Below are 21,150 nucleotides of genomic sequence, written 5' to 3'. Positions count from 1 at the left end.
CAATTCACCAAATCTGTTCTTAAACGAGATGACAGAGGCTGGGATGACCAAGTTATTCTTCAGCTGTATGCTTCTCTGACATTCCACTAAAAGATCCATGGGTTGAGGCATGGCATGACACATGACAGTTACCTTTCTAGTGCTTACTGCAGGAATGATCACTTCATTCAGTACAACTAGCCTCCACACACTCAGATGCATATCTTCCTGTCCACAGTATCCCATCTCGTCTATAATCTTTGAGTGACCACAATTTATAATTGCCTGAGAAGCTTTCAGAAAGTCCCATCCGAGAATGATGTCATGACTACACTCTTATAAGACGATGAATTCTAAGGGCTGTGTATGACCACTTATACCCACACGAGTGACACATCTTCCTGTAGGTTTTACATATTTCCCATTAGCCACCTTCATCAGAGATGTTTTGTTGTCGACGAATACGGTTTTCTACAACTGGAGACTACTTCTCTGAAATGACTGAACATGATGCTCCAGAATCCACAAGAGCTTGGGCTGGTTGGCCATCCATGAGGATATCAACATAGTTTCCTATCATTTTTGTAGTGATCGACGGCGGAGGATTTTTCTCTTCGACGGCTTCACCACCAAGGATGGTCGCACCCTTTAGTTTTCCAGGTTGCAGCGGCTAGGTGATCAGCTGGAGCTTCTAAACGGTGATGGAGACCTTGATCGGCGTGTTGGGGAGCGTCCTCTCCAGCAGCTAGCTTGCAGCGATGGTGCCCTACGTTGTCCTGCACCCACATCTTCTTGTTCATCTTCGTCATCCCAGAGTTGGCGTCAGCTAAGATCGGTCTGCTGTCCTCTGGCTTGGGCGTCATCATATATCTGCCGCCTTGCTCGACAATAGCGCACCACATGTCCCGGTCGTCTGCAGTGGAAGCATATTTGTTGGTTATCCTGGGTCCTCCAGATATCAGTCTTCCTTGGTGCCCGAACAGGTTCCTCATGCGGCATTGTAGGAACGTAACTGTACCTGGAATTCGACCTTTTTACCGTTTTAAAGGGAAGTGAAGGACGAGAGATTGGGTTCAATGACTGTTCCACTTCCTCCCTTATGACCTCTCGAAGCGTCTCAGTTTTTTGCTCGTCGTGCAATCCAAGTGCCTTCTGAACTTCCTCTCTCACTATCTGATGAAGAACAATTATGAAATCAGTTCCTTCCTCTCTCACAGACATCGATGCGACATTTGGAAGCCATTCAGACTTCTTGTGTGTAATTCTTTTTTGTTGCATTGTCTCGTTATACTGGCACCATTTTATGAAGTCATCTGCTGTCGAAACTTCCTTCAGGAGTAGGACTTGATACATGTCCTCAGCAACACCCATCATGAGATGTGAAACCTTATCTTCCTCCTTCATTCTAGGATCCACTATTTTACATAGGCATGGCTAGCACTTGAATGGCTGACCGTGCAGTCTGCTGATTGCTGTTAGCAAGAAGGGTGCACTAAGCCCATGTGAGGCATTTTGAGGAGCTTACTTGATTGAGAAGTAGCAGCTCCAGTCATGAAAACTGACAATGGGTGGGAGAGCAGTGTGCTGACCTCACACCCCTTCTTATCTGCATCCAGTGACTCCTATAGGTTGAGGATGACACGGCAGTTGATCAGTACTGTTTGGTATTCCAAGACCTGTTTGGACATAGTTTAGTTTTATGAGTAGAGTGTATATCATTAAGGAGTTAGAGTGAAGAAAAAGAATGCAAGTACTACCAGTATTTATGTCACGGAAATCCTCGTGCGTTGTTGCCCCATAGCTGTGATACACTGCAGGAAATGTGACTAATGGCTTCAGTTCCTCATCCGACGGTTGGATCGCTATCGTGCCCTGACTCCATGAGGCACTTTGGAGAGGTTTGGAATTTAATCTTAAGACATTTGTGCAAAGTCTGGTGATAACAAATTTTATGCCACCACCCCTCCTCCACTTTGCCAGATCAAGGAAAAAATTGCCAACAGTGCATGACACCTATGGGCAGTTACCAATCCAAGTTTTGACCATGGTGATTTGATGGGAACCAGTGCATTCACCAAGGCAAGACCATTAGCATTGAAAAGTTTCATGGTAAAACACTCAGTAGGATACAGTCCATTTGTAAGCTTCCACATATTCACCACTAATGTACTGATTGTACAGCAGACATCTGCAAAACATTGTTTATTACAAATAATTGCAGAATGAAACATAGTAGCCATCTTTACACTCAATTTGTCAGGAATACACTATCCCTAATTAGTTCAAATTATTGGTAAGAGTATCTAGTACAGTGATAAATATCTTAGGTAACATACCAATATATTATTACTTCAGTCACTACATGTTCTTACTGTTTTGGTTGTAATGGGTTGTATTGTTCGCTAAGCCAACAAATTTCAGTACTTTCAGTATGTTAATAGGGTAACACATTTTTAATTAAAAAAGTTTGACATCCACTGATGGCTAGTGCTTAAGTATCTTTTATGTAACATTTTTTGTTGCTGTGGAAGCTGTTAATTCTTGGGGCAGCATCTTGTCATTTGTAAATGTGCCTAACTAGAGAGCAGGATACATATATAATAGGAAGTATCTGAGCTTGGAGGTGCATCTGCTATAGGAATCACACCAGAGTGGGGATACATGCTTCTTAAACATTAATGACACATTGTGTCATATTGCACGACATGAAAAATGCCATGTTGGGGATGACATGAGATGAGGCAAGTTTCCTGTTATACAGCATCACATCATGTATCGTGTTACTTTACTTGACATGATGCATTATATTACGTGACTTGGGTCCTGATACTAACAAGTAAAATAGTGCAAATATGTCAAGATGTTTTGATTTAAATGCCTTCAAGCTACCAGATTATTCAAAAAGCTAATTCCCTTCTTTTACATCCCTAACTCAACCCGGAACATTTTTGCCTCTCTCTCTCTCTCTCTCTCTCTCTCTATCTATCTATCTATCTCTATGATAGGAGCATTTTTTATTTTGATGTTTATATATTTGGAATATTTCTTTATGTTGTTACACTACTTCTGTACATTCATCACCCCACCACCTTGATGACTTTCTTATTGATTAACAAAAAGGTTTAAGTTGCTGAGTAGATTTTTTTCTGCAGCTTCAGTTATGCATTTTACTAAGTTTCAGTAGTTCCTCTCTGTGTCATCTATTTTCTGTCGCTTTTTCGCCTTCTCGGTAATTTCCCTTTAGAACTTAAGCCATTTTGATTCCTCATATTCTGTCTTCGTGAGGGAATTATTATTGTCTCCAAAAGGGAGAGAAGAAGATAAGGATTTAACATTTCAGTGAGTGTATTAAATGCAGATATCATAAGAGTAATATGTATGTGGATATGATCCGAACGTAATGTGTGCACAATTACTTCCGAGGTGGCTTCCATGGCGATTTATGAGTCACTGTCAGACTGTGTTTTGGCTGCTCTTTCTACTCTTGTAAGGGGGACATCAATACAGTGATGAGTGTTTTTCCTTATAATAACTCTGCTACAACTATCCCCAATCGTGACTTCTCTACTACAACCCGATACCGAGTGTTGAGATCACCTAATATTAATACCGATTGTCTGATCTGTGGCATTAATTTCATTATTTTTATAGTTGATGGATGTTGTATTGTCAGCGTAGCCAACTCTGTTTCTATATAGTTTGTTGATATTGCCTCAGACTGAATGTTTTAAAAACTGAGGTGTAATTCAGTGCTAGTACTTCAATTCCATTCTTTACAAACATTGCTGCACCATTGTATCCATCCTTCCAATCACTACTGATTGCTTGTTAATAACGATATTTGAATTGGTGGTTTTACATCTCCATAATTCCACTGTAACCTATTATGACTGCCATTACGGGAGCAGGATATAATAATCTATGGGTTGTGTATTAGTATCTTTGCTCTGCCAAGTAATGTGGTCATACTAATTTGTGGGTTAGTGCTATTTGTTTCAAAATTGTCATGGCAGTGTCATATTATTGTTCACCAAGTATTACTCAGTACATTGGGTCTGTGTCATTGATAGATGATACATCACTGGCTACTGATTCTGAACAAGACCAGTTATTGGGAGTCTATTAGATAGTGGTTCTAATCAATAATCCTGTTCCACTCTATGAGTGGTGTTTCCAACAATAGCAATTGGCTCCTGTTGCTGATCGTTGAGTCCTTGTGGTATCAATTGGGCATGTCTGTGTTACTGAAATTGAAGTTTTCCTCAAGGGCTCTGTCCAGTTATGTTTTTTTCCTTTATAAATGTTTCGTGGAACAAATTCTGGTGCAGGTCTACCGTAGAAGAGGATGATAAATCACAAGTAACCAGCATATTTGTGTTGCTGGAGTAGGATTCCTTACATTTCCTTGTATACAGTGGACGTGTTCTGTGAACACAGTGAATGTATTACTTGTACATAGTGAATGTGTCGGCAAAAGTCCTGTTCTCAGTTGAACCAGTTGCTTCTCGAAACATAGGTTATTCTACAGTTTGCTTCTTTGTGCTGTAAAAACACTGGGTAATGTTTATTAGTAGTCATGTGTGGTTCCTTGGCCTATCCTTAACACGTGTCACTGTTGTGTAGACCTGCACTGTAGCAATGTTATGATTGGCGTCTGCGTTGTTTGCTAATGGTTCCAATACCATAGGTAGTTATAACAGTGCTCCATTGGCTCTACATTTGATTCTATGCGGCATCTAACTGCATGAATTTCTATGCAGTCAGGTCACCTTTGTGTTTCAAAAGTAATGGTGAAACCAGAATTAGTCTTGCAGCTGTATTTATATCTTCTATTAGTTTTTAGTAAATTGTATTACTTTCTCAACTCAGCACTGGCCATTCAATGACTACCAACAATTGATATCCTCATAGATCAATAACCTAATTTCTTACAATACCTTCTCTTGTGGCGGATGATACATGTACATAGGCTTCTGCGATTCACACTAACCTGTTGTCATTCAGAGCAGACTGTTTCAGATTTCATTTGCTTTCAGCCTGAAGCTGAAATATTAACAATATTTCTTGTTAGAAGTTCATCTTCTTTCCAGATAATTTTTCCCAATTACATGGAGTGTAGCAATTAGTATAATTGATTTTACTTCCTGTGAAAAGAACATAAGCTGCTGCATTGTATCTTTCACTTTTGTTATGTATGCACATTTCTGGCGTAATGTTAGTTGCTGCTGTACTCACATCAATTCCTCTTTCCCTCTGTGATATGATAGCCATCCAGTGAGGGGGGGGGGAGGAGGGGGGGGGACAGTTAGTTATCTGTTATTCCCACATTAAAGGCTGTGCAAAAGTTATGCAGAGTTGGTATGTAACATTACTCCTACCACAGGATTTGTGATGCCTTGCACCACTCCACCTCCACACTTCAGCTGTCAGTTACAGTTCCACCATTCCTTCTTTCTCCTTCCCACTTCCCTTTTCCTCTCACCTACTCTAACCATATCACTCTCTCACTCCATTAGGGCACTAGAGCCAAGACAACATAATTATCCTGGACAAAGTAGCTGTCTGTTGTGTGAGTAACTTTGTGTCATCAATTCTCTCTCTCTCTCTCTCTCTCTCTCTCTCTCTCTCTCTCTCTCTCTCTCTCCTCTCTCCTTTCTTCTGTGCAAGTATTACCATTCCACACTGTCACAACTATGCTGTACTTTTGTAGCTCCTTGTAGCATCACTTGTGGTTGCTTTGACTGCAGTGTATTTCACTCCTACCTGCCCAACCACTATTCAGCATCAATCCTACATTATTTAATTATCAAAGCACATCATTTTATTCCCTTGATTTGATTTTAACAGGAGAGCTAAAACAGCTTAGGTCTAACCCGCCACTGCCCGCGCCGAAACCAGGTTTATTGTGCGGTATCGCTCCCTGTATATCTAGTAAAGCCAACCAGTGCCCTTAAATAGTGCAAGGAGTCCCTCTACCAGTTTTTTGTTAGAGACAATTTCTTCAGGTCTAGTTGTCCCGAAAATTCTGTATCTTTTACTCTCCAATGCCAAGCATTCAAAGATTAGGTGTGATGCAGTTTCTTCACCCTCATCACAGAGCCTACATTTAGGGTCCTGTTCCATTATACCCATTGTGTGTAGGTGTTTTTTGAAGTTCGCATGGCCGGTCATCAGTCCAGTCATGAGTTTGATATCTTTCCTGTTCAATCACAGGATTACAGAGCTTCTTTTAAAACATGGCTTGGGCATCATTACCGCACCATGTTTTTGTTTATGGACCTTGGTCCAATATCCTAGGTGCTGTTTCCTAAGCCAGTTCCATAGTTCTAATTTGATCATAGCCTTGGTGATTGTCAAGACAGGTTCCGTTCCAATAAATGGAGTTGTTGCCCCCATCCTAGCCAATCTATCGGCTTGTTCATTGCCACATATCCCTGAGTGGCCAGGGACCCACACTAGGTACACCCTACTGCTTCTCCCTAGCTCCACCAGAGCCCTGTGGCAATCTGTAACAATCTTAGATCTTGATGCAGGAGTTGCCAATGATTTCAGGGCTGCCTAGCTGTCTGAATAGATGTAGATGCTACGGTCATTGTAGCACCTACTCATATTCTCCTCCACACATTTCCTGATTGCAGTTATCTCGGCTTGGAATACAGAGGCCAGTTTCCCTAGAGAGATGCTGCTCTCCAGTCTTGGCTGAACCACGTACAACCCTGCCCCAACGCCTTGATCTGTTTTCGACCCATCGGTGAACCAAACGATGTCCCCCGTACGGTGTCAAACTGTTGTCTCCCACTGCTCCCTACTTCCAATTATTATGTTGTAAGGCTTGTCGAAGCAGTACAGAGTTATTATATAGTCAGTGGGCATTTCCTAAGCCATACCCATATTTACCTCACTCACTATGTTAGTGTGCGATTCTGGATATCCGAATGAGACCCAGTTTTGGCCAGTTTTAAAGTCTGTATGCCCCAGCTGCTGCCTCCATCTTAACCCAAAGGTGAAGTGGAGGCATATCCAGCATGGTTTCCATTCCAGCGGTTGGTGTGCTGCCAATTCCGCCTGTTATGGCTAAGCAGGCCAATCTCTGCACCTTAGCAAGCTCTTTAGCAGCAACCTGCTGTTCTACCTTCTTCCACCACACTACGGCCCCATAGGAAATCCTAGGTCTAACCACTGTGGTGTATATCCAGTGCATACCCCTGGGGCTTAGGCCTCAGTTTTTGCCACAAGCCCTCCCAGTACTCACTAAAGTGCTTTTTGTCTTGGAGCAGATACTCTTAATATGAGAGGTCCAAGTTAGCTTCTCATCCAAAGTTACCCCTAGATATTTCACTGTCCCCTTCACAGGTAGAGTTTCATCGAAGAGCTTTAGATTTCAGCTTGCATGCTGAATATGTCTCTTCGTAAATGGCACCACAACAGTCTTCTTAGGATTAACTCTCAGATCCTGTTTAATGCACCATTTTTGCACACTGTCCGACCCTCCTTGTGCCATATTCCTGACTGTGTCAGTGAATTTGCCAAGTATTACTATGACAAGGTCATCTGCGTATCCTTGGCAGAAGCATTGTCTGGAATTTAGTTCCTCAATGAGTTCGTTCACCACTAGATTCCACAAGAGAGGAGACAAAACTCCTCCTTTTGGGCAGCCTCTAGTGATCTTAATTACCATTTTTTCATTCATCATGGTAGCCTCTGCCTTCCTTCCACTAAGCAAGGCTCTGGTCCACCTACATATAGTGGTCCCCAGGTCATGCACCTCTGCTGCCCTTACCATGGAATCGAAGGTCGTGTTACTAAAGGCCCCCTCGATATCCAGGAAGATGCAGAGGGCTATTTCTTGGAAGTGAAGTGCTTTTTCCACCTTCCCGATGAGTTGATGGAGAGCTGTCTCACATGATTTACCTGGTTGGTATGCGTGTTGATTCAGGTGTAGGGGGACCCTACATAGCCTCTTCTCCCCAACGTATACACTAACCAGTTTTTCCAATGTTTCGAGAATGGAGGAGGACAGACTGATTGGTCTCATATCCTTGGCCTTGGTATGATCAATTCTCCCTGGCTTTGGAATGAAGACAACCTTCATTGGGAATGATTCCTACTGCTAACCTAACCCTAAGTAGCCTGCATAGGATTCTTATAAGCTTTCCTCTTGCCTGTTGCAGGAGAGCTGGAAAAATTCCATCTGGGCTAGGTGACTTGAACGGCTGGAATGTTCCCACCACCCACTGGATTTTATTGAAGTTCACTCACTCCTTGGTCGATTCCCAGTCCTCTCTTAGAGTGTCTGAGAACCATTGTCTCTCTGGGGTCACATACTGGTCTGTGTTATCCAGCAGAGCATATTGAGGGAAGCGAGTTTTGAGGAGCAATTCCAGTGTCTCATGTGCTGTCTTTGTATATTCCCCATCCTCCTTCCTCAACGTACCTCCTGAATTCGTTGGTACTCTAGTGAGAATCTTGTGAAGTCTGGCTTGTGCAGCCGTGCCCTCCACTTCCTCACAGAATGCCTCCAGGATGCCTCCTTTGCTCATCTTATTGCAAGATTTTAATTGACAAGGGCCTCACGATATCTAGCCCATTGTCCTTTACGTCTCGCAATATTAAACAGTCTCCGTACCTGTTTTCTTTGCATTTCCAATTTGTTATTCCACCAAGGAGCACTCCTATTTGTGCACTTCCTGGTGATTGTGCAGTTGTCCTGATATGAGGTCACTATGACAGAGGTAACAGCCTCTGCTACTTCCTCAAATTCTACTGGCTTCCTTATCGTGGTTTTAATTTCCAATAAGCCTAAGTCAAGGTCCCTCCTATATGTCTCCCAGTCTGTTTTCCTGGTATTTCTATAAGTCATGGTCTCTCTGATTCCCATTTCAACCTTGAATTTAATGTACATGTGGTCCGATGAGGATGGCTCCAACACCACATGCCATTGTTTGACATAGCTACCCATCGTCTTGGAACCAAATGTTGAGTCAATTACTTCTTCCCTTCTGCTATTCCTGAATGTAGGTTCATTGCCCCTATGCAGGACCTCTAAGTTGTTAGTGTCCTTGCTAAGTTGTCGGTGTCCTTGCTGCCCCACACTAGGTTGTGGGCATTGGCGTCACACCCCACCAGCAGTTGGTCACCTTGCCGATGGCAAGTCTCTACCAGTCTCCTCACCTCCAAGGGAGGGGGAGAACTGTCTTCGTAAGGAAGGTACGCTGAGGCCAAGACAATTTCCCTCGTGATACCTTCCAGTAAAGCATGCAGCTTTACTGTATGGTTAAATGATGATGGCGTCCTCTTGGGTAAAATATTCCGGAGGTAAAATAGTCCCCCATTCGGATCTCCGTGCGGGAACTACTCAGGAGGATGTCGTTACCAGGAGAAAGAAAACTGGCGTTCTACAGATCGGAGTGTGGAATGTCAGATCCCCTAATAGGGCAGGTAGGTTAGAAAATTTTAAAAGGGAAATGGATAGGTTAAAGTTAGATATAGTGGAAATTAGTGAAGTTCGGTGGCAGGAGGAACAAGACTTCTGGTCAGGTGACTACAGGGTTATAAACAGAAAATCAAATAGGGGTAATGCAGGAGTAGGTTTAATAATGAATAAAAAAATAGGAGTGTGGGTAAGCTACTACAAACAGCATAGTGAACGCATTATTGTGGCAAAGATAGATACGAAGCCCACGCCTACTACAGTATTACAAGTTTATATGCCAACTAGTTCTGCAGATGACGAAGAAATTGAAGAAATGTATGATGAAATACAAGAAATTATTCAGGTAGTGAAGGGTGACGAAAATTTAATAGTCATTGGTGACTGGAATTCGGTAGTAGGAAAAGGGAGAGAAGGAAACGTAGTAGGTGAATATGGATTGGGGCTAAGAAATGAAAGAGGAAGCCGCCTGGTAGAATTTTGCACAGAGCACAACTTAGTCATAGCTAACACTTGGTTCAAGAATCATAAAAGAAGGCTGTATACATGGAAGAAGCCTGGAGATACTGACAGGTTTCAGATAGATTATATAATGGTAAGACGGAGATTTAGGAACCAGGTTTTAAATTGTAAGACATTTCCAGGGGCAGATGTGGACTCTGACCACAATCTATTGGTTATGACCTGCAGATTAAAACTGAAGAAACTGCAAAAAGGTGGGAATTTAAGGAGATGGGACCTGGATAAACTGAAAGAACCAGAGGTTGTACAGAGTTTCAGGGAGAGCATAAGGGAACAATTGACAGGAATTGGGGAAAGAAATGCAGTAGAAGAAGAATGGGTAGCTTTGAGGGATGAAGTAGTGAAGGCAGCAGAGGATCAAGTAGGTAAAAAGACGAGGGCTAGTAGAAATCCTTGGGTAACAGAAGAAATGTTGAATTTAATTGATGAAAGGAGAAAATATAAAAATGCAGTAAATGAAGCAGGTAAAAAGGAATACAAACATCTCAAAAATGAGATCAACAGGAAGTGCAAAATGGCTAAGCAGGGGTGGCTAGAGGAGAAATGTAAGGATGTAGAGGCTTATCTCACTAGGGGTAATATAGATACAGCCTACAGGAAAATTAAAGATACCTTTGGAGAAAAGAGAGCCACTTGTATGAATATCAAGAGCTAAGATGGAAACAAGAGTTGTAAGCACAGAAGCGAAAGCAGAAAGGTGGAAGGAATATATAGAGGATTTATACAAGGGCGATGAACTTGAGGACAATATTATGGAAATGGAAGAGGATGTAGACAAAGATGAAATGGGAGATACGATACTGCGTGAAGAGTTTGACAGAGCACTGAAAGACCTGAGTCGAAACAAGGGGTCCGGAGTAGACAACATTCCATTAGAACTGCTGACGGCCTTGGGAGAGCCAGTCCTGACAAAACTCTACCATCTGGCGAGCAAGATGTATGAAACAGGCGAAATACCCTCAGACTTCAAGAAGAATATAATAATTCCAATCCCAAAGAAAGCAGGTGTTGACAGATGTGAAAATTACCGAACTATCAGTTTAATAAGTCACAGCTGCAAAATACTAACACGAATTCTTTACAGACGAATGGAAAAACTAGTAGAAGCCGACCTCGAGGAAGATTAGTTTGGATTCCGTAGAAATGTTGGAACACGTTAGACAATGCTGACCCTACAACGTATCTTAGAAGCTAGATTAAGGAAGGGCAAACCTACATTTCTAGCATTTGTAGACTTAGAGAAAGCTTTTGCCAATGTTGACTGGAATACTCTCTTTCAAATTCTGAAGGTGGCAGGGGTAAAATACAGGGAGCGAAAGGCTATTTACAATTTGTACAGAAACCAGATGGCAGTTATAAGAGTCGAGGGGCATGAAAGGTAAGCAGTGGTTGGGAAGGGAGTGAGACAGGGTTGTTGTCATTCCTTGATGTTATTCAATCTGTATATTGAGCAAGCAGTGAAGGAAACAAAAGAAAAATTCGGAGTAGGTATTAAAATACATGGAGAAGAATTAAAAACTTTGAGGTTCGCCGATGACATTGTAATTCTGTCAGAGACAGCAAAGGACTTGGAAGAGCAGTTGAACGGAATGGATACTGTCTTGAAAGGAGGATATAAGATGAACATCAACAAAAGCAAAACGAGGATAATGGAATGTAGTCGAATTAAGTCGGGTGAAGCTGAGGGAATTAGATTAGGAAATGAGACACTTAAAGTAGTAAAGGAGTTTTGCTATTTGGGGAGCAAAATAACTGATGACGGTCGAAGTAGAGAGGATATAAAACGTAGACTGGCAATGGGAAGGAAAGCGTTTCTGAAGAAGAGAAATTTGTTAACATCGAGTATAGATTTAAGTGTCAGGAAGTCATTTTTGAAATTATTTGTATGGAGTGTAGCAATGTATGGAAGTGAAACCTGGACGATAAATAGTTTGGACAAGAAGAGAATAGAAGCTTTTGAAATGTGGTGCTACAGAAGAATGCTGAAGATTAGATGGGTAGATCACATAACTAATGAGGAAGTATTGAATAGGATTGGGGAGAAGAGAAGTTTGTGGCACAACTTGACTAGAAGAAGGGATTGGTTGGTAGGATATGTTCTGAGGCCTCAAGGGATCACCAATTTAGTATTGGAGGGCAGCGTGGAGGGTAAAAATGGTAGAGGGAGACCAAGAGATGAATACACTAAGCAGATTCAGAAGGATGTAGGTTGCAGTAGGTACTGGGAGATGAAGCAGCTTGCACAGGATAGAGTAGCATGGAGAGCTGCATCAAACCAGTCTCAGGACTGAAGACCACAACAGCAACAACAACCTTCCTACATTGTTGCATTTTGATGGTCACTAAGTCCCTAAAGCAGAAATTCGTCATTGGCATGAAAGAAATGCCGTTTCTAACATAGATGCAAGTTCTGGAGTTTCTTAGATTCCTAGCATAGATCAGCTTACCTCCAGTGCCTCCGAGGCCCGATACACCCCCTTTGTATAAATAGTGTTCTTGTATCAGGGCCACGTCCACTTCCTGTCTCCCCAGGCAGCGGCTCAGGGCAGCAGAGGCCCCTTTACTGTGCTGCAGATTAATCTGCAGCACCTCCAGGCTCTGTCTTACTGCCATCTTTGAGGTCTTAGAGAACCTTTTTATTTATTTATTTATTTATTTATTTATTGTTCCGTGGGACCACATTTAGGAGAAGTCTCCATGGTCATGGAACGAGTCAATACATGAAATTATAACACGATTGTAGAAACAGAATGAAATGAAATATAAGAAACATATTCAGGCGACAAGTCGTTAGTTTAAATAAAGAAAATCAAGAATGTAACACTGGAATTTGCTTAATTTTTTAGCTCTTCCAGGAGCTCCTCGACAGAATAGAAGGAGTGAGCCATGAGGAAACTCTTCAGTTTAGACTTAAAAGTGTTTGGGCTACTGCTAAGGTTTTTGAGTTCTTGTGGTAGCTTATTGAAAATGGATGCAGCAGAATACTGCACTCCTTTCTGCACAAGAGTCAAGGAAGTGCATTCCACATGCAGATTTGATTTCTGCCTAGTATTAACTGAGTGAAAGCTGCTAACTCTTGGGAATAAGCTAATATTGCTAACAACAAACGACATTAAAGAAAATACATACTGTGAGGGCAATGTCAAAATTCCCAGACTATTGAATAGGGGTCGACAAGAGGTTTTCGAACTTACACCATACATAGCTCGAACAGCCCGTTTTTGAGCCAAAAATACCCTTTTTGAATCAGAAGAATTACCCCAAAAAATAATACCATATGACATAAGCGTATGAAAATATGCGAAGTATACTACTTTTCGTGTTGAAATGTCACTTATTTCAGATACTGTTCTAATGGTAAATAAAGCGGCATTTAGTTTCTGAACAAGATCCTGAACATGGGCTTTCCACAACAACTTACTATCTATCCATACGCCTAGGAACTTGAACTGTTCCGTCTCGCTTATAACATGCCCATTCTGTCTGATTAAAATGTCAGTTCTTGTTGAATTGTGAGTTAGAAACTGTAAAAACTGAGTCTTACTGTGATTTAGCATCAAATTATTTTCCACAAGCCACGAACTTATATCATGAACTACATTATTTGATAATGTTTCAATATTACACACAAGATCCTTCACTACCAAGGTGGTGTCATCAGCAAACAGAAATATTTTTGAATCACCTGTAATACTAGAAGGCATATCATTTATATAAATAAGAAACAGCAGTGGCCCCAGCACCGACCCTTGGGGAACGCCCCATTTAACAGTGCCCCATTGGGACTGAACATCATTACCACTCTCAATATTGCGGAGGATTACCTTCTGCTTTCTGTTCTTAAAGTAGGAGGCGAACCAATTGTAAGCTACTCCCCTTACTCCATAATGTTCCAACTTCTGCAGTAGTATTTTGTGGTCAACACAGTCAAAAGCCTTCGTTAAATCAAAGAAAACACCTAATGTTCGCAACCTTTTATTTAATCCGTCCAAAACCTCACAGAGAAAAGAGACTATAGCATTTTCAGTTGTTAAGCCATTTCTAAAACCAAACTGTACATTTGACAGCAAATTATGTGAATTTAAATGCTGCAGTAACCTTGTATATACAACCTTCTCGATAACTTTAGCAAACACCGATGGCATAGAAATAGGTCTATAGTTGTCAACATTATCCCTGTCTCCCTTTTTATAAAGTGGCTTCACTACCGAGTACTTTAATCGGTCAGGAAACCGACCACTCCTAAAGGAAAAGTTACAGATATGGCTAAGTACTGAGCTAACATACGTGGAACAATACTTCAGTATTCTGCTAGATACCCCGTCATATCCATGAGAGTTCTTGGTCTTTAGTGATTTAATTATTAACTCAATCTCCCTCTTGTCAGTATCATGGAGGAGCATTTCAGGTAACAGTCTCGGAACACTTTTTTCTAAGAGCGCTATATGATTCCTTGTTGGGACTAGGTTTCTATTTAGTTCACCTGCTATATTCAGAAAGTGATTATTAAGTACTGTACATATATGCGACTTATCAGTAACACGGACATCCCCACTACGCACTGATTCTATATTCTCGACCTGTCTCTGCAGACCAGCCACTTCCTTTACAACTGACCATATGGTTTTAATTTTATCCTGAGACTTAGCTATTCTATCTGCATACCACATACTTTTTGCCTTCCTAATAACTTTTTTAAGCACCTTACAATACTGTTTGTAATGGGCTGCTGCATTTAGATTGTGACTGTTTGTAACGTTTTGATATAATTGCCCCTTAGTTCTACAAGATATTCTTATCCCTTTAGTCAGCCACCCAGGCTGCCTGTTTGTGCTAGTACCCTGTTTTGAACGTTCTAACGGAAAGCAACTTTCAAAGAGCACGAGAAAAGTCTTGAGGAAAGCATTATATTTATCGTCTACTGTATCAGCACTATAAACATCTTGCCACTCTTGTTCCTTGATAAGGTTTACAAAAGTCTGTATAGCAACTGGATCAGCTTTCCTAAAAAGTTGGTAACTATATTTAACATGTGTTGCAGCACAAAAATCTTTTAGACTTAAAATTTGTGCATCATGATCTGAAAGGCCATTCACCTTTTTGCTAACAGAATGCCCTTGACGGTGACCTGCCTGTGAGAAACCTAAAAACAGTTTCAGGCCCTGCACCCTCATCGCCTTCAGGGACTTCTAACCAACCTCCACCACCAGAGTTCGTCCTTCCGGAGCAACCTTCTGGTTAATCAGTCTCCAGTCTTCTGTTGGGATTTTTGGTTTCTGGGCCCCTATTTTCCCTAACAGAGTCTTGGGAGAGACTTCCTTAAGGATCTTGGGTACCCATAATGACATATTTGGGGTCTTAAGAAGCTCTGCTGCCGTCTTGACCAGCATCTTCGCATCTTCCCACGGGAATATCATGGGCACCTTGTCCTTGAGCCATTCTACTGTGTGCGCCCCCTCACAGACAAAAATGAGTGCACCACGGTCTAGATAGACCCTCCTGAAGTTGGGACCTGGGCCAGGGTCCCCCGCCCCCCCCCCCCCCCCCCAATCTTTTCAAAGAGGGCCATCTGTACTACTTCCTCCTGCTGTGAGGCAATGGCCACCAATGGATAACCTTCCTGGATAACTGCCATCCTAAAAACTGAGGCTGCAGTACTATAGGTCTGTTTCCCTATTTCTTGGCTCGGTTTTTTCTGGACTCGCTTATCCAGGGAGGAGGGAATCTTTGATTCCTCTCTTATCCGCTTACTACCTGTCTTTGACGTTGTGGGGGTCTGCGTGTCCCCCTCAACCTGAGACAGTTTATTCTGGGGGGGGGGGGGGGGGTCTTGGGTTCTAGTCCCTTTACTTCCCTCCACTTGTTTTTAGGAAGCCATTCTTTTCCTTCCTTTTCCCTCTGTTTCCTGAGTAGCTTCCTCCTTCGGGCCCCAGACAAGCCTTTGATCTTAATCTGGTCTAGCTTCTCGGTTACAGTTTCCACTTCTGGCTCAGATCTAGACTCTGATTCAGTAGTGGAAGTTCCTTCCATCGGTTCAGTCCCCGATGTTTGGGTATCTGAGGTCTCAATTTGCCCCTCAGTTTCTTTTTCTGTAGTCGTGTCCATGTTGGTCCCATGAGACTTGGGGATCTAGAAGGTCCACACCAAAAATACCCCGCGCAGTGTAAGGCTAATTACTCCGGGAGGTCGCCCGGTATCCCTGAGGCTCTGTTTGCGACACATCTTCACATGTGTAACGCACCCCTCAGCACAGATCGTATCACACCTTGGGTTGGGTCAGGGAATAGGGTAGGACTAGGAGTGGATAGGGAAGAAGGGACGTTGTGGGACACTCTTAGTCTGATCCTTCGGCTGAGGCCTTTCCGGCAGTAGGTCCTCTACATTCGGCATAGCCCTCGGCTTCCCATGGATACGCAAGCCTCTCCACCCGCATGGACAGTGCTTCGTCAAGGTGGTGTCCCCAGGAGAGGATTTTGTCCCCTAATTTACCCCCCTCCCCCCCACCTTTTTTGTATTTCACTTTGTTGTCATTTCATGTGATTGTGCAGAACCACTTCACCTTCAAGGCAGTGTTTTGTTTTCATGCCCAATGATTGAGGATGTCAACAAAATAATCATACAGAACCATCCTAAAGCCAACAGTATAATTTCCTTCTACATTTTTGTCACTCATACTCTCAACTCAATTTCCACAGATTCTTTTATAACTGTCTCACAAATTGATACTTGCCATGTTTATTACATATGTTTTCCCAACTGTTTATTTCATGCTTGACCTATTAGTGCACACCTCTCAGATTATCTCTAATGTTGCCCTTCAGCATTCATTCTCTGGTATCATTTGTGTTCCTTTTTGTGCTCCTTATGTGATAGTTTAGCGGTTACAAATAGTAAGTTGGTTGCGGATTTTTGTCAGCTCTTCACATGTGACGTGTATATGGATGGATGCAGCATGTCTTCAAGGTGGGACAATGATTGCAGTATGATCTCAAGTTGCAATACACGTATGGAGTTTTTATAATCTCTGTGAGTCAGCATCCCAATATGGAGTAGTGCAGTGCATCATCCAAGTAAATGGACATGCCGTGACAATGCTGAGTGACATCACAGCAGAACAAACGAAGACTAAAGAACAGTCTGGTACAGTCTCAAACTGTATGTCTGAGTGATGTTTTCCTGTTACTAAATGTTTAAATACAGTAAGATACTGTACAGTGAGATGCAATACAGATACTTGTTAAAGTAAACAGCACATTGTATTTCTTCATAAGAAGTTTAAATTGTTGGAAGATTCTAAGCTTTCAGCGCAAGGAGGACTGCATAGGTGACAATGTGTGTCAACCTTTGCTGACACGGTCCATGAAGAAAGTTGTTTTATGGGTGCAACAGTTCAGAATTGCAAGATAACAACAAAATTGAATCTGAATGTATGTACATATTTAAAGGGGAAGTCCAGGATGGAATAACAACAGTATTACAAAAAGGATAGGTTACTGCTCACCATGTAGAGGAGATATTGAGTCCCAGACAGGGACAGCGGAGGAAAGACTGTTGTACAATTAAGCCAAATGATCTACATTTAAGCTTTCGACCAAAAGGCCCTCTTGTAATACAAAATGTGCGCACACACACACACACACACACACACACACACACACACACACACACACACACACAGCCACTGTTGTCGGATGGTGGACAGCAACTACACCAGTTTGCTGTTATGATCAGGCATTGTTGCTACTGCCACTCTTTCAGAAGAAGGCCATTTGGCCGAAAGCTTAATTGTATAGCAGTCTTTTCATTGTGCTTGTCTGCAACTCAACGTCTCCTGTACATAGTGACTAGCAATCTTTCCGTTTCATTATAGTAAAGGGGAACACTGCAAGACACATGGCCACCTGTGAAAGCAGTCATGTTACAGATCAACCCTTCTGTAGCTTTTATAAAGACTTCTATGTGGGAATGCAATGGTTGGTTCAGGACACATGCAATTTTTTGGATACTCACTCCTAGTACCAGTGTCTCAGAGTTAAGTAAATTGTTCTTAGAACACGTACTTCAATTCTGCAATTTGTCTGGCCTTTGTCCCAGTTTTGGATTCCGCATTTTACCCCATTAATCTGAATCCCCACTATCATCTCTACAAATCTCCCACTTCCTCTGTCCACCACCACCACCACCACCACCACCACCACCACACCGTACTACTTGACTTCATTACGTGCCACATACCTATCCCATTCCCTTGCAACATCTCCCTCTGTCATCCATCACCCTTTCCTCCATCACCTACACTTCATCCCTGCCTCTGTGTCTTGTTAATGTGCCTGTTGACCACCCAGTGCCTCAACAATATGATGAATAGTTACCTTTATTCCTTGTAGTATATATGTTCCAAATTGAACTTTCCAAAAAAAGCAATTATTGATAATATCTCCCCTTCCACCACTGTTACATACAATGCACTTAGCTCTTCACTCTTCTACAGTTGCAGGTTCGAATCCTGCCTCAGGCATGGCTGTGTGTTATGTCCTTAGGTTAGTTAGGTTTAAGTAGTTCTAAGTTTTAGGGGACTGATGACCTCAGATGTTAAGTCCCACAGTGTTCAGAGCCATTTGAACCTCTTCACTCTTATTAACTCATACACAATGTTTTAGTAGTAATCTATGTCTTGCTTATTACCTTGTCTTCAACCTTTAAGCTCTCAGGTTTTCAAATCTTGTCCGGTAAGTCTCCCCTGACCCGGGTTTCTGGGTTACTTCTGTCAACTGTACCTCTTTCCCTAAACCTTTCCAGTTCTTTTCCTTCACCCCTCTGCTTTCCCCTTCGACTCTTCTGCCAGAAGAAAGAGTGATTGGTCCTGAAAGTTTGTAAAAGTTAAATCATTTCATGTCTGTTTGTTCCCCTGCTGCTGCTTCTTGTGAGTAGATTTTTTTCACATCAAACTGGACTATCCAGTATCGTATACTTTACATAGATCATGTTAACTTAAACTTTTGATGTTGTGTCGGCCTGACAAATATATTTCCCCACTTTATCACATTCCCATCACTTTACTCACAAAATGAGTTGTGACATGACATTACATTCTGTACTATATAATAAATTGTCTGTGCATTTGTTTCCAAAAGTGGAAAGTGACACCGTTTGGTGTGAACTAGGAGTTTCTGTACATTTATGAATCTTTGAAGGCCATGCAGAGTGCTGAATGTACAATCATACTCTTACGTGCTAGAAAAACACACACTGCTATGCCACTGCAACATCAGCTACAAAGACAGTATGATGCATTTGTGTTTTGCCAAGATTGTAACATTGCCAGAAATGGAAAAGAAGGCAAATGTCTTCATCATCCTTAATAGATTGCTTATGTTGCCTTTGTATATTACATCACAAGTAGTATTCTGAACTGCATAGAAGATTTGTTAAAGCTGTTGTAGTGTTTGGTTCAGCTTAACTTAAAAAAAAAGTCTCTCTCTCTCTCTCTCTCTCTCTCTCTCTCTCTCTCTCTCTCTCTCTCCCCTCCACCCCTCCCCCCCCACTCCCTCCCCTCTCCCCTCTCTGACCAAGGGACTCATGGACTCACATTTTAGAGGAAAATGGTTTAAAGCCACATCCGGACTTCCTGATTTAGGTTTGCTGTAATTGCCGTAAATTGCTTAAGGCATGTGCCGGGGTGGTTCCTTTGAAAGGGCATGGCCAATTTCCTTCATTGATCTGGGCTTGTACTCCATCTGTAATGATGTCATTGTTGTTCCATGTTTTTGGCTGTGTACCACAAACTGCTGTTCCAGATATAAAACAGTGTAGAATACAAACATGTATGATGTTATGCACAGCATGCCTCAAGGTTAGTGTTTTGTCTAACAAATTAAATTTATAGTTCTGCTCATCATAGTATCATGGTGTAATTTAATTATTTTAAAGATAAATTTATTGGCAGCTAAGGTAAGAAACAGAAAATAAATCCTTTTGTACAGTTGAAAGTGAACTGCAGTGTTAACCTCCAAGAAGTAGGCCCCTTACATTGGACAGACATCTTTCACTGTTACGTGCCTGCCTCCAGAATTTAAACCTGTCCGTCAAACACTTTCTTCAAATGGCACAGTGGTGGAGGAGCTGGAGTGTTGACTTGGTGTGGGTGCTCTCACAAGGACAGGCCTGATATATAGGTTCAAACACAGCTATTTCTCAATTCTGATATTTTATTCCTTTTAGACAGATTTTTAAATTGTTGTTCTCTATCTAAAAACCTATTCAATTTAGCATTTTCTGTTACATGTACTGAATTACATTTAGTTCTTTTTTCTTTTAGGAAGCCAAAGTACAAAGATGTGAAAGAGTTGCTTGATGATAAAACACTTATAAAGCAGTACCAGAGCACATATGCAAAACTGGGACTTGTGGAAGAAGATGAGAGTCAGTTTAATTATTATGATGACGAATATGATGACACCTGTGATGATCGTGAAATCTCGGTACCTGAAGTTGGGGATGATGAGAGGTATGTGTAGAAGTGCCGCGCTGTCTTTTGTCTGCAAAAACAAGCAATACCTTGAGGATTCATGTTCAGTAACAGAACTGTAGTAGTTTGCTAAGATCACTCTAAAATCTACATTGAATGATGTCATGTAGGATTTAGTTAGCTCATTTTATTTGCCGTATCACCACGTTCCCTATTGTTGCCCTACCTTACCCAGAATACAGATTTAACTATCTAATAATGTCTTATTTTTACAAAGCTATCATAGTAAATGTTTTTTAAAGGCAAGCAGCACCTCGGGTAGCAGGACCTTGCCCTGGTTTATTTACAAGAGATACACACAGGATGCTTCTCAGAAACAGTGCAAGCCAACTTAAGTCCATATTCCTAAGCAAAATCCAGTCCTTGCTGTATCAAAGTTCTGCCTGTGATAAAGTCCATGTTATTAGCACCTGAGCCAAACCTACTGCACACTCACCACACATTCCACAGATTGCATCACACTTGACTTAGCCCAACCCAGGACCTGCTTACATGTGGGATTCTGGCATGGTCTTGTCATAGGGCACTCATCATGACTAATTGTCTCTGGGTAGTGGTGCCACAGCAGCCGACTGTAATGTTGTCCGAGCTACATGATTTCCATAATTGCATTGAGTGACACCATTACATCTCCCTCCCTCCCAGCAGCAGCTGTGAGGGAGAACAATACAGGGTGTTACAAAAAGGTACG

General features: G+C 41.9%; 1 protein-coding gene across 3 annotated transcripts in view; it reads left to right on the top strand.

The window, feature by feature from the left end:
• LOC126236167 (activating signal cointegrator 1 complex subunit 2) overlaps nt 1-21,150 on the top strand; it is a 174,710-nt gene that overhangs the window by 133,154 nt on the left and 20,406 nt on the right. For all 3 annotated transcript variants that reach the window (XM_049945262.1, XM_049945261.1, XM_049945263.1), the window contains exon 13: nt 20,250-20,438. In XM_049945262.1, the coding sequence (XP_049801219.1) occupies nt 20,250-20,438 (189 nt within the window). The remainder of the gene's footprint in view (nt 1-20,249; nt 20,439-21,150) is intronic.

This window comes from Schistocerca nitens, chromosome 2, assembly GCF_023898315.1.
Source record: "Schistocerca nitens isolate TAMUIC-IGC-003100 chromosome 2, iqSchNite1.1, whole genome shotgun sequence".
Lineage (NCBI taxonomy): Eukaryota > Metazoa > Arthropoda > Insecta > Orthoptera > Acrididae > Schistocerca > Schistocerca nitens.
This window is presented reverse-complemented; position numbering and strand designations above follow the sequence as displayed.